The sequence below is a fragment of the Myotis lucifugus genome, unplaced genomic scaffold, assembly GCF_000147115.1.
Source record: "Myotis lucifugus unplaced genomic scaffold, Myoluc2.0 scaffold_281, whole genome shotgun sequence".
Taxonomy (NCBI): Eukaryota; Metazoa; Chordata; class Mammalia; order Chiroptera; family Vespertilionidae; genus Myotis; species Myotis lucifugus.
In genome coordinates, this window is record NW_005871329.1 from 809,770 (window position 1) to 825,089 (window position 15,320).

The 15,320-nt window shown below is 40.8% G+C and overlaps 1 protein-coding gene across 1 annotated transcript in view; it reads right to left on the bottom strand.

The window, feature by feature from the left end:
• TNFRSF21 (TNF receptor superfamily member 21) overlaps positions 1-15,320 on the bottom strand; it is a 71,543-nt gene that overhangs the window by 19,077 nt on the left and 37,146 nt on the right. Inside the window, exon 4 of the mRNA XM_006099711.3 lies at positions 5,040-5,305. Within this exon, the coding sequence (XP_006099773.1) occupies positions 5,040-5,305 (266 nt within the window). The remainder of the gene's footprint in view (positions 1-5,039; positions 5,306-15,320) is intronic.

The following is a 15,320-nucleotide window of genomic DNA, read 5'->3' on the forward strand; positions in this document are numbered from 1 at the left end:
GGGGCAGATAGGACAAATACAAAACAAATAATACGAGAGCAGATGTAAACCCAAATATGAGTAATTACATTAAAAATATAACCACACTGAAATCCCCTAATAAAATGACAGACACTGTCAGACTAGATTTTTAAAAACCTTACAAATATGCTACTTACAAAAGACTTCCTTTAAATAAAGCTACAGAAAAAAATCAAAGTAAACGGATAGGGAAAAAAGATAATATACAATTTGGAACGTGTGCTAGGTTTTTGTTTCATTTTGTTTTTTAAAGAGCTCTGGTCAACAATCAATGATTCTCTCTCATCGCTGATGTTTCTATCTCTCTTTCCCTCTCCCTTCCTCTCTGAATCAATTATATATATATATATATATATATATATATATATATATATATATATATGTATGTATTTAAAAACATAAAAAAATGTTTTTAAAAAAATAGATAGCTTTGGCCAAGTCCCAGTAACTTCCCATGATTGTCCCACTGCTTTGCTGTTGCTTCTAAATGCTTCTGTCCTAGAAAGGGAAGAGTCGATATAATTCTGAAAGGCTGGGTTCACTTTAGATGTTTAAAGAAGAGGGTACATAAAAATGCATCTCATACCCAAGAAAAAGAGTGAAGTGGGTGAATGGTTAAGTGTGGGACATCCAGACAGTGAAATATTATTCAGTGCTAAAAACAAATGAGCTACCAAGTCATGAAAAGACATGGAGGAAACTTAGATGCATATTACTAAGTGCAAGAAGCCAATCTGAAAAGGCTACAGACTGTATGATTCCAACTATAGGACATTCTGAAAAAGGCAAAACTATGGAGACAGTAAAAAGATTAGGGGTTGATGGGAGTGGGGTGGGGGAAAGATATAAATAGGCAGAGCATAGAAGATTTGGGGGGCAGTAAAAATATTCTGTATATTATAATGGTGAATATGTGTCATTATACACTTGTCCAAACCCACAGAATGCACAATACCAAGAACGAACCCTAAGGTAAACTATGGGTTTGGATGATTATAATGTGTCAATGTAGGTTCATCTTTGGTAAAAAAAAAAAAAAAAAAAAAAAAAGTCATTCTGGTGAGTAATATTGATAATGGAGGAGTCTATGAATGTGTGGGAAATCTCTGTACCTCCTCAATTTTTATTAAAACCTAAAACTGCTTCAAAAGAAAAAAAACAGGTATAAAAATAAGGAGAGAGAACTCAAAGAACAGTACACCAAAAAGTGAATTTTACTATATAATTTTTGAGTATAAAAAAATTTTTTTAATGAAAAAGTTAGGCTCTGAATGTGTTTAATTTAAGAATGGCTAATAGTCTCCCATGGTTAACAATGAGCCAGCTGTTCTGGACAGAAATCACTGAAAAGCACACTGGGGCTGATCCTTTGAGTGGAACATAACAGAGGTACCTCATGAATAGGAACAAACATTAACCATTTTTAAGCGCACATACACATGCAGTAGTTTTTACACATTAAGAGGCCATTAGCTCCTGGGGCAAAGTCTCAAATCCCCAGCAGCACCACAATACGCAAAGAATACAAATCCATCCTAAGATGGGAAGAATCAGTCTCAATTATGCCCCCAGGGTTCTGATTCCTTGTTTGACTCTGACAGATCTCAGAGGTAAACTATGAGCCTACAGTTACATAGTGTGCAGTTAGTAAGATCTGGCAGCCAGAAACCCATGCTCGTTAGCTATTAAATTAGAGTCCAGAATGCTGCAGGACAATGACGGGCATTATTAAAATATGGAACAAGAAGCATAATATTGCCTTCTTAGCCTCCATCATAACACGTAGGCTATCCTAGCACCAAAAAGAAAGCTGTAAGATGCTTTGATGCCACTGTTTCATAGAAGATAAATAACAAAAAATAGATATGAGATTTTTTTTGTACTATAGAGGAAATAGAGCAAAAAAAAAAAGAACTAAAAGGTGCAAGAGTTTGGTACTTGGGACTGTTCTGCTTATTCATTGATGCAGTGGCTTTTCTTATGAACCACCCCCTTGATATGCATTCTCTTGCATGGGGACTTTGGGCCCACTGTTCCTAGCAGCTATGGCAGTGCCTAGAATGAAGTAGGTGCTCGATAAACTGCTATGGACCTCAATGGAATCATCAGTGAAACATAAAAATGTCACTAGTGATAGTCAATACCCTAGCATCATCACCACTACCACCCCTAAAATAGTACCCCAAAGACTAGGTCCAAATTCTAAGTGATTGTTGAGTGTACACAGAGAAATGAAATGGATTTGCAGAAACCAAAAATGAAGCACGTTTTAATCAGCTTTTGGCAAATCTGACCCAACATCACAACCCTCAGGCAGTCCTAATAAGGAAGAATTGACTGTCACCTAAATCACTGCTCTCCCTAAATCAAAATGAGGATGATCCCTCTCTCAATTTAGCTCAGTAAAGCAAGCCCTACCTATCCTTTCTCTTGTGCCCTTTCAGCTGTCATTCTAAAAAATATTTAAAATCACAAAAGTAATCTTCCTCATTATAGCAAATGATTTAAAAAGAAGAAAATCACTTCTAAGTCTACCATCTAGGTTCAATAACAACATTAACATTTTTATGCATTTTCATTTTCCTTTTTTTATATATCCCCATGCTCACATTTGCTTTTTCTAATGAGAAATACGAAACGCAGTTCAGTAACCTCCTTTTCCCTTAACAATATATCACGATCATTTTTCTACCTTATTGAATATTGCACTTAGCCTGTCCTAACATGGCATCCATTTCATTTTATCTTTCTTGTAGGCATCATCAAGGAGACAATGTGACTTATTCTGAAGTATCTAAAGCAGTGGTTCTCAACCTTCCTAATGCCTCGACCCTTTAATACAGTTCCTCATGTTGTGGTGACCCCCAATTTCATTGTTACAAATTGAACATAATTAAAGCATAGTGATTAATCACAAAAACAATATGTAATTATATGTGTGTTTTCCGATGGTCTTAGGCGACCCCTGTGAAAGGGTCGTTCGAACCCCAAAGGGGTCTCGACCCACAGGTGAGAACCGCTTATCTAAAGCCTTCTTCAAGGACCTTAGAACCTACCCTGTGCCCTGCCAGTGCTTCCTTAAAGCCAACACTCCAAGGAAACATAATAATATGCGACTCTGGATTCCCTCCATTCCATTCACCAAAGCTGTTTTCTTTAATTGGATATTTAACACCTCCCTTTGCTTTCCCCAAATCCAGCTGCTTAAAGTCCAGTTTTAGTTGTGAGCTACGCATATTGAGATCATTCCTCAGAAAGTCACGAGACACTGCTGTGTGCCTTTGAATGTTTAACACTACATCTATTAGGAATTAGTTTTTTCCAAAATTCCACATTTCAAAGAAGTTAAAAATATGCCAGGAGTTTTAAAGACCACCTTCAGAGTCAATTAGCAGCTACAAATTTCTATCTAGTCACTTAGATAAAAGATCCACCTGATGACTATTGGTATGAAAAGATAAAAAGCATTTGGAGTTCTTAAATATATAAAAGGGAGCCCCTTGATATATAAAATTTAGTGCAGAAAAATAGTGAATTAGAGTTAATTCACTAGCTGTTTCAGGTAATAAGTTTGGACCACTAGAAAATACTGCAGGCAGAATGGCCTTTTACATTTTAAGTGGGTTTTAGCAAGTCTCCATGGCAGCATTTTTTCTTACTTTGGGAATATGCTCCAAAACTTTAATCGAAGTCTGTGAGGACTATAAATCAATACCCACATTTGTACTTGATTCATGGCCTTTCAGGGAAGCACATTATGAATAGGAAAGGCTAAGTAAAATGATTTACATCATGGTTATAACTACCATTTGTAGAACACCTTCAATGCGTCAGGCATTTTATGTACTTAATTTCTAGTCTTAATCAACCCTACAAAGTTGGCTTACAAATGAGATACCAGAAGCAGAGAAAGCTGAAGTCCTTAACCCTTGGTCACCCAGCTACTACCTATCACAGCCAGGATTCAAATGCAGGGCATTGGGCCCCCAAGGGCTCAGAGACTATAAGTAAGTCACACTCCTGGGTCCCCTCCATTCTCATCTGATGTGGGGACTTGAACAAGCTCAAGGAGAAGGATGAATCGTGTTACTGACTGCTGCCAGCACCACCGACATGCTCAGGGGGCCACATCACAGAAGTTTTCAAGAAGTAGACCTGGCTGCACAGTCGGACGTTAGAACCTACCCCAAAGACAATGATTCTTAACTGCACATTAAAATCACTTGGAGAGCACCCTAACTGGTTTGGCTCAGTGGATAGAGCATCAGCCTGTGGACTCAAGGGTACCGGGTTTGATTCCGGTCAAGGGCATGTACCTTGGTTGTGGGCACATCCCCAGTAGGGAGTGTACAGGAGGCAGCTGATCGATGTTTCTCTCTCATCGATGTTTCTAACTGTCTATTCCTCTGTAAAAAATAAATAAAATATATTTAAAAAAATAAAAATAAAAAATTCTTTAAAAAAAAGATGCTTTAAAAAAAAAATCACTTGGAGTCTTTGAAAAATACCGATTCCTAGTTCCCCGTAGAGATTCTGACTTGACTGGTCTACAGTGGGACCAAAGTACCAGAATTTTTAAAAAGATGTCCAGATGAGTCTCATGAACACCCATTGAGAACAAATCCCTAGCCAGGCCAGCCTGGCTCAGTGGTTGAGCATCGTTCTATGAACCAGAAGGTCATGGTTCGAGTCCCCGTCAAGGCACATGCCCAGGTCTGGGGCTCCATCCCCTGTGTGGGGCCTGCAGGAGGCAGCCGATCAATGATTCTCTCTCATCATTGCTATTTCTATCTCTCCCTTCCTCTCTGAAATCAATAAAAATATTTTTTTTTAAAAAAGAGAGAACCAGTGCCCTAGAGGGTGTGTAGGGGTGTGTGTGTGTGTGTGTGTGTGTGTGTATACACATATACCTAAACACCTAATATCAGGTATTTTTCCTTATTACATATTCCTAGCAAAATGTGAAGCACTGGAACCAAAAGCTTAGTGGGGAAGACAGAAGACCATGGATACATTACCTGGGTGGTATCTTCCATGAGTCCACGGATCTTCTCTACCACGTCGTTGCGCCGGTACTGGCGCAGGGCACTGATGAGCTGCGCCAGGCTGGCCTCGGAGCCTCGGATGGTCCAGTGTTGCAGGGCCGCGTAGGCCCGCTCATGGTCCGCCGCGTACCCGTTGGAGAAAGCGGCCACCTCCCTCTCGCTGGCATTGCACAGGAACTGATAGATGTCCTTCCACTGGCTTCCCACTTGGGCTGCCACCAGCTTCAGGATGTCAATACCTATTCCAGAGATAAAATAAAAAAATAATAACAATTATAATAAAAGCATGTGAGGGAAGGGCTTTATATAAGGCTGCTCTGTTTTAATGAACTAAAAGAAGCATGCTTGCCCAGCCGGTGTGACTCAGGGGCTGAGGGTGGACCTATGAACCAGCAGGTCACAGTTTGATTCCCAGTCTGAGCACAAGCCCGGGTTGCTGGCTCCATCCCAGTCCGGGCCATGCAGGAGGCAGCTAATCGATGTTAATGTTTCTCTCTCATCATTTATGTTTCTGTCTCTCCCTTCCTCTCTGAAATCAATAAAAATATATATACTTTTTAAAAATAATAATAAAAGAAGCATGCTTATTGCTATATGCCAAAGGAATGCATTGCCTACTATAAGCACTTGACACCCGCAGCCCATCCTGGGGACTAGGTAGGTACTCTCCTGCAAATTTCAATTCCTAAATGTGGAACCAGAAGAAGGAGCAATCCTGAAAGTACAATAAATCGCCCCTAGAAGATGTTTTGAAAGCCAAACCCAAACAAAGTCATCAGAGTGGTTCCTTTGTTACTGCTAAAAACAACCAGAACCAAATAGATTAGCGGCTCCCAGACTAAAAAAGTGGTGACTTTTTCAAGAAATCTAGAAAAAGATAAGCCATAGATGAAAACTGAAGTGGAGCTCCTCCAGCACTGTGTGGGTAAAGGGTGTTCAGCTTCTGGCAAGGGCGTCCATTATGTCAGCTGACTATGCACCCGGCTGTTCCAGCCCAATGGGGACACTCCTTAAGAACTTCTCACTTCTTGTGCTCTAATTGATGCTCAAGAAGCAATGTTCTGATCTATTATTCAGTCTCCTAAGCTGACTTGCAGCTATAATGAAGACAACAGCCAAAATGACATTATAATAACAATAGCAATTATCTTCCAGGCAGTACAGTAAGACATTAGCCATTAGCTCACTGAACATCTTTATAAAGCATTAACATTCCAATTCTACAGGTAAGAAGAAAAAAAACACTTAGAAAAACTATGCAATTTGCCCAATATTACAATATTAGGTTGGGTACTGAGCCCGATTTACTGGATAATGTTATAAATTGTCATTCTGATTTATCAGCCACTTAGAAACTCAGTCAGTGTGGATCTGCAGTGCCCACATTTGATGAAATACAGGATGAAATGCCAAAATCAAATCTCAGAATCTACAAACTCAGGATAGGCAGTTGGCACCGACTCTCTGTGAGATGCAGCTTTCCCTGAGTAGCATGCTCTGGTGTCTTCCTCTTTATGGAACCTTCCCCCTACAATTGCATAACAACTTTGCCCAGATTTATATACAGGGTGTGTATGCAACCTCACAGTAAGGGCTCTGGTAGTTTACCCAACAGGTGGGTGGGTTCTCTGAGTTAATACTATGTATTCCAATGAGGCTATATTCACACACCCTGATACGAGAGCTATTTTGGTTAGCAATGCTTTAGAAACATGTACTACTCAACTTTGGGACAGCATGGATGGACCTGGAAAATATTATGCTAAGTGAAATAAGCCAATCTGAGAAAGAAAAATATTACATGATCTCACTTATTTGTGGAATCTAATGAACAAAATGAGTTGACCAACAAAATAAGACCTGAAGCATGGAGGCATGGAACAGACTGACACACCTCGATGTGAGGGTGGGGGGACGAGAAGAGGTAAACAAAAGAGCTTATTTACTTATAGGCATAGCCCATGGACACGGGCAATAGGGTAGTGAAGACCTGAGGGGGGTGGGGGGACGGAGACAGGGGACAGGGCCTAAGAGGAGGAGGGAAAGCGGGGAGGGAAATGGGAGATACCTGTAATACTATCAACAATAAAAAATATATTAAAAAAAAGAAAGAAACATTTGCTACTCAATAAACAAAATGGGGTCCCGTTCCCAAGAGAAGTCTAGTGAAGAAAGGCAAAGAGGAGAATCAAGGAGCTTCCTGTTAGGGTTAATTGGCTTTTTCAATTAATTAGAGGTTAACCAAGAAAAAACCAAAATGTTTTGCTCCAATCAGTTGTTGGGAGGAAATGTTTATAAACTGAGCTATCAATTTTTGCTTAAGAAAAAAACCAATACTAATTCCAGAAGCTTCTTTGAAAATGGAGGGCTTTGTGGTTCCCCCATATCAATCCTCCCTCTGCCATGCAATCCTACTGAGGCACACGGTTTAGAAGACTGAATACACACCCTAAAAAAAGTTCATGGCAGAGGCCGCTTTCTTGTCAACTGTAAAAGCAGAATGCCACAAATTGAGACATTACTGTCCTTCTCACCCTGTTTTCTTTGGCAGTGTAAACTATACTTGAACCAGTTGCTTTTCAGTTTTCACAGCAATGTTGAGCCAGATACAGAGCTTTCGATTTCAAGCAAACAGAATCCTCAAAAAAAAAAAAACAAAACAAAACAAAAAACCCACAGGTACCTGTGAGGAGTAAGGCAGCTCTCTTCAGTTGATGTGGCAGATTGTGCCAAACACCAAAAGGCTTATTAGTCCCTGAATCTTAATTTAGGTCAGTTTGACTAAGGTCCACCGTGTCTGACATGAAAACATGACTGTTTTCTTGTATGTGGGTCCGTTGCTTAAATCTTCATAATGCCCATGACAGTGTGGCTTTGGGCAAACCACTAACTGTCACGTCCACTTCCTCATTTGTACAACGGAGATAGTCACTGTGGTCCCTGGGGATGAGCTGATTAGCATTTTCTATAGAGTTGATTTATTTTTGGAATACCCCATCATTATAAATGCTCCATATACTACTAGGCACTATAACTTAAGACTAAATGCATTTCTGATGCAAATACACTGCCTTTATAGAGTAATTACAGAGTTGAAAAGGCTTAAGTTTAATAACAGTTCCTTCTTCCAAAACCCAGTATTGTGCTTTTTTTTTCAGCCACAAAATAAAGGAAAAAGAGAAAAACACAAAGGATAGATAACAGTGGGATTTTCCTTCAACTGAATTGCCTGGAAGCTAAATGTAAGGCCTATAAATCAGGTTTCATCTTATTCTTTTACTATGAAAACATGGAGCCAACGGACAAGTGAACTGGCCTGGGTCAGCAAGTCTACACCACTGCCCCCTCCCATTGTGGGAGTTGATAAATCTAACTATGGCAGAGACAGTGGCTCCCTCTGGAGATATCAGCCTTTTATCATAACACGCAATCCTCAACCTCAGCAGGTGAAGGGAGACCAGCCTGAACTAGCCCATGAGTCCGATGCACCTTACTACCAAGGAGAAAAGAAAAGTCTGCCGAGTATCTCAGGAGTATTTATTGAGCAGCCACTGTGTGTTACTGTGTTTGCTGGACCGAGAGCCCTTTAGGAACTTTTAAGACAGAAAGAGTTTATCACCATGAAAATGTAGTAACACCAATGAAACCCAAAATGTGATGGGCTTTGAAAGTGTTCTTTCTTTAGAAAAAGTTTTAGGCAAAACTAAATACAGCCATAGAGAAAAGCAGAGGGATGATAAAACGAAATTGAGACAGTTACCTCTGGAGGGAGGGAGGGGAATGTTACCAGGTAGGTGCACAGAAGGAACTTAAAAGCTATTCACAAAGTTCTATTTTCTAAGCTGGGTAGGGAGAAAATGGGTCTTTTTATTGTTACTTTATTTGATGTTTATTTATTATTCCATTTAAAACTGTATATATAACACACTTATATGACATGTATTTATATACACTTGATACATACACATACTATTGATGAGGAACCTCATGTAGAAAGGTTAGTGTTTAGTTCAAGGTCACTCAACTAGTTAGTGGTACCTCTATTGTGGTGAATAGGGAATGTTGTGTTGTAGAGGAGCATTACTATTCACTGGGATTATGTTCTAGGGCAGTGATGGTGAACCTTTTGAGCTCGGCGTGTCAGCATTTTGAAAAACCCTAACTTAACTCTGGTGCCATGTCACATACAGAAATTTTTTGATATTTGCAACCATAGTAAAACAAAGACTTATATTTTTGATATTTATTTTATATATTTAAATGCCATTTAACAAAGAAAAATCAACCAAAAAATGAGTTTGGGTGTCACCTCTGACACGCGTGTCATAGGTTCGCCATCACTGTTCTAGGGCATGGCCATCTAGTCAACCTATGAATGCACTCAGGGCTGGCCATGGTGCATGTGCTTCTTCCTGGCCTGTTATACTGATGAAGCAGATGCTGGGAGCATTTTCTCTGGGGCTAGCAAGTGTATTTCTTGCCTATAAAACTATAGTAATCTAAAAGAAGAAGTCAGTAAACTTTTTCTGTAAAGGGCAACAGTAAATATTTTAGACTTTGAGAACTATATGATCTCTGTCCCAATTCAACTCAGTTGCTAACGTGAGAACAGTCCTAGATAATACAAATGAGTGTGGCTGTGTTCTAATTAAAACTTTATTTACAAAAACTAGTGGTGGGATGGATATGGCAGGTGCTATAGTTCACCAACCCCTGAAACTATAGACTAGCAAATGGCATAACAACTTCAATAATATTTTGTTAGAAGAAATCATGCATGCATGCACACACACACACACACACACACACACACACACACACAATGGAAGTTTCCACCCCAATTACTAACCTCAATGTGAAATAATAGTAAATGAAATAGAGACCAACTTTCTGTTTGATCATCTGTCCCATCAGAGTTCTAAGAGTTTTCATCTAGACATGAGACAGTCAATGTGTTGAATTGACCTGATTTGTTTAGCTAAATGTGATTCCAAAGTCTCTTTTTTCTTAGGTTGAAAAGCAGTAAAACTGTCAACCCACTGAAGTAAGTGCTATGAGACAGAGGAATGAAGCTTAACTTTGCTTTTTCTATGATGTCGGGTCCTGGAACACTGGGAATCGCTGAAGTTTCTAAACAAGTTACGGAAGGAGTCCAGGTCTATACATCAGTCTGTACTTCGCCAGGAGTGATAGGCTTGCTCAGGTGGCCCTGGCCATGGGTAAATGCCTTGTGAATTTTAAGACACAAGTAGAGAAAAGATCATGAACTTTGCCATCACAAGATATGGTTTCAAACTCCATGACCTTGGGCAAATGACAACCTCTAAGATTTCAGTGTCCACAACAGTAAAATGAAAATAACACCTCTTATCTCATAGGGTGGGTAGGATATTTATGGAATCCAGTATGAAAACCATCAAGTACAGCACCTCACTGCACACTGGTTCTCCTTCCCCTGTCCCCTCCATTTCTGCATGGGCAAGTCTCACTGGGCAATGTACCTAAAAGGTGGGAGGAGTTCTACATAGACAAAGGCTTTAATACCAGATCATAAGAGCTGAACAATGAAGCCACGCACCAGAATTCTGGCTTCCTGGGCTTTTCGAAACCTCACTAGCCTGCGTGAAAAGGGGCACCACTGCAAAGGAGGGGGATCATCCACAGAAAGGCAAACGTGAAAGCAAAAATGCTGCCGCTGCCCCTGCCACATACAGGCCATCGCAACAGTACACGCTGCTAACACTGCCCAGACCCACCATGAGAAAGGCATGAGGTGATCAACTGGGTAATTACGGAAGAGATGGCATTTTCCAGTGCCTTATAAAACCCTGAATTAGATACTATCTGGGTGACAACCCTAATTTGAAGCTCTTTCCTTTTTAAGCTCAACGTGAGCTACATTATGCAAAAAAGGGTTCCTCCTCTTTTTATACAAACCTGAATTGACCTTTATAATCAGAGAAGGTATTAAAGCTCTTTCCTGGAGACAAATATCTGCAATGAGTGCCATTATTAAGAGCCCATATTAAAGCCTTCCCTGGACGAGGTATGAAGGACAGTGCTGACAGAGCCAGAGGGAACAAAGGCCATCTAACCCACAATGCAGCACTCTGGTCTCCAGGCTGTACGACCCAGCTCTGCACAGAAAGGGTGCATGAAGAAAATGAATATGTTTATAAGCCTTTTCATGGTACCAAAGGCTCGTCGTTTAACCTTAAGAGATGAAAGCATTCCCACTACATCTCCCAACTTATTAAATGTAATGTCAGTTCTCATTATTCTTCTGAAAGAGGTAGAGGGACAAATAATGAGAAAATTCCCATGGAGGTAATTAATGAACAAACTCCTCCGAGTGCAAACGACACCACAGTACTCCCTGTGCTGGTTTATCTGCGTGCGCGCGCACACACACACACACACACACACACACACACACACACCTGTGTATCAGGAGACATGAGCTCAAGACTACTACCCTTTTACTTACCACCCTGACCCCCACCCCCCACACACATGCTGTTCATTGGCATGCGCTGTGACCTCAGACTTACCAATTACAGCGCCAAGGGCAAAGATGGACACAACATATATACAAAACAACATAGGTCATGTTTGGAAATGTGAATAAAAGCCTGTGGACACTGAAATCTTAGAGGTTGTCATTTGCCCAAGGTCATGAAGTTTGAAACCATATCTCGTGATGGCAAAGTTCATGATCTTTTCTCTACTTGTGTCTTAAAATTCACAAGGCAAAAATACCCATGGCCAGGGCCACTTGAGCAAGCCTATCACTCCTGGCAAAGTACAGACTGATGTATAGGCCTGGACTCCTTCCATAACTTGTTTAGACGCCTGGCTTTAGCATTCTTAGAATCCATGTTCTTTCTGTACAATGGTAATTTTCTGACTACTTTTTGCCCCACATCTCCTTTGATTAGCTATCCCAGGACCTCCTTTGATTAGTTATCCCCAGAGCCTAGCACATGATAGAAGTACAATGAACATCTTTGAATGAATGAATGAATGAATGAATGAGATCCTTTTTTGTCATCCCTCCCCTCTTCCCTGAATGCCCCCACCATTTACCATCTCATTAGCCTCTGTAGAAAGCCATTAAGTACCTGAGCAGCCACATACCATCACACCTTTGCTGTGTGGCTCTGCCAGGTCTCTAGTCTCTAGAATAATGACAAGAAAGACCCACAGAGTGGTCACCAATTGGTGGAACCTGAGCTTCCTGGCACAGGAATCCAGTTCTTGTGCAACAACCTCTCCCTCTGCTGGTGCCCTCTTCCCACTGAGGGTGGGCCACTGCGTCCATGACAGGAACAGAGCTCAGCAGGAGCAGAGTTCTCCTGGGTTCTCCCACTGCACCGAAATGCCCCTGCAGAGATGAGCCACCCAGGCCATTGTCTGTCTGGCCTCATAACAAAGTAAGTGCTCCCACAAGCAACAATCTCACATGTAGATGCATTGTTGTAGTAACCAGCATATCATAGGATGATTCAAACATGGTAGAGCAACAGGGATCACTCCCAATGCAGCACACTAGGAACTGGTTTGCCCTGAGTTAAAAAAAAACACTGCTTTCCTAGCGGAGGTACAAAAGTTGAAGAGAATGTTTAGATTTCATTTTAAACCCAACAGGTGCTTTCTGAAGCAAAATTAATCTCTATCTTGTTGAAGGTTTAATGGACAATAAGTGTAAGCTCTGATGAATCTCAGGAGATACTAAAAACCACTGTGCGGAGGTCTCAGGAGGTTAATGGACAGAATGTTTACCAATGGCAAACTATCAAAACAGCAGACAATTTTCCAGATGAAAGAAATAAGTATCACCGAGGCTGTGAAAAAAAAAAAAGAATTATACTTTATTTCATTCCACCAGGGAAAATAAAATACACAAAACTCATCTTAGTCAGTGTTTGAAGCGGTTCAGTCAACAAAAGTGTAGTGAGCTCTTGCTTTGCACCAGACACTAATCAAGGCACTTTGATGTGACAAAGCACAACAAAGCCCTTTCCTTATGAGGCCTGCATTCTATTGGGGGAAGCAGGAAGAATCAAGAAAATAAGTACTAAGATATTTAGTGTGTTAGAGAGTGAGGAGTGCTAAGAAGAAAAATTGAAAGGGGGAACAAGGGTGGAGGGGGCGGGGCTCAATTTTAGATACAGGGTCTTCTACCCCATATCTAAGAGAAGGCCTCACTGACGTTGAACATTCCAATCAAGAGTTAAAGGAGGAAAGGGACGGTTTGGCTCAGTGGATAGAGCGTCGACCTGCGGACTGAGGGGTCCCAGGTTCGATTCCGGTCAAGGGCATGTACCTTGGTTGCGGGCACATCCCCAGTAGGAGGTGTGCAGGAGGCAGCTGATCTATGTTTCTCTCTCATCGATGTTTCTGACTCTCTGTCTCTCTCCCTTCCTCTCTGTAAAAAATCAATAAAATATATTAAAAAAAAAAAAGAGTTAAAGGAGGAAAGGGAGGAAGCCATGCTGATATCTGGGAGAAGGGATATCCAGAAAGAGGGAGCAGCAGATGCGAAGGATGGAAGGATGCTGGCATGAACAGGAGAAGTAGGCTGGAGCCAGTGAGCCAGGAGGAAAAGAGTGGGAGTCAGGCTGAGAGATAAATGGTGGAGGAGTATAGATTGCACTGGGCCATCAAGGCTGCAACTCTGGATGCAATAAAACTCACTGGAGATTTTGAATAGAGAATGGCATTTGAACAGGATCATTCTGGCTATTGTGTCAAAAATAAACTAAAGGGGCACAGGCAGAAGTGGGGCAACCATTCAGAGGCCATCGCAATGATTCAGAAGGGAGATGGTAGTGGCTTGGGCCAGAGTGGTGGGAATGGAAACAATAGGAGATGGTCAGCATTTGTATGTATTTTGAAAGTAGAGCTGACTGGACTTGCTAACGGATCCAATAAGGGGTGAGAAAGAGGAAAGGAGTAAGGATAATTCTAAGGTTTTGGCCTGAGCAACCAGAAGGTTGGAGAAGCCACTTTGTGCATTGGGAAACTGATGTGGAAATATGGTTTGGGATTCAGTTTTAGACATCTTAATAGTGAGGTGCCTGTCATCATAATTAAAATGCAAAAGGTTAAAGACAAACAGCGAACCTTAAAAAGAGAAAAAAAAAAGCAGTTAGCTACCTACAAGGGAGCTCTCATAAGACTGTCAGCTGATTTCTCAAAAGAAACTTTTCAGGCCAGAAGGGAGTGGTAAGAAATATTCAAAGTGGTGAAAAGCAAGGACCTACAACCAAGATTACTTTATCCTGCAAAGCTACCATTTAGAATTGATGGACAGATAAAGAGCTTCCAAGACAAGAAAAAATTAGAGGCTTTCACCACCACCAAACCATTATTATATGAAACTAGAGGCCCAGAGTGAGACCCCAGACCCACCGCGCCACGAGACCCATCAATGCACCTCCTGGTGACCGGTCATTTGGTCATTATGACGTTACAGCGTTACGGCCACTGGCCTTTTATAATATAGAGTTATAATATAGATGTTAAAGGGTCTTCTTTAAGAAGAAGATAAAAAATATGAACAATAAAATGGCAATAAATACATATCTATCAACAATTGAGTCTACAAACAAAATGAAGTAGCAGAACAGAAACAGACTTATAAACACAGAGAACTTTTTGTTGGTTGCCAGAGGTTGGGGGGGATGGGTGAAAAAGGTGAAGGGATTAAGTACAAATTAGTTGTTATAGAATAGTCATGGGGGATATAAAATGCAGCATAGGAAATATAGTTGATAATATTCTAATAACTAAGAGTGGCATTGGATGGGTGCAAGACTTATTGGAGTGACCATTTATTAAGTTATGTAATGTCTGGTCACTGGGGTGTGCACCTGAAACTAATATAATGATGTACGTCAACTGTAATTGAAAATAAAAAATGATTTAAAAAAATAAAAAGAGTGAGGTGCCTGTTAGACATCTGGGTCTGTCAGGCAGGCAAGAAGGAGGATGTTTGCATGTCCTGAGCCCTGGGGCCCTCCACTGCTTATCAGCGGTTCTCAACCTGTGGGTCGCGACCCCTTTCACAGGGGTCGCCTAAGACCATCCTGCATATCAGATATTTCCATTACGATTCATAACAGTAGCAACATTACAGTTATGAAATAGCAATGAAAATAATTTTATGGTTGGGTCACAACATGAGGAACTGTATTTAAAGGGCCAGAAGGTTGAGAACCACTGGCTTAGATGCTGGATTAAAGAAGAGCC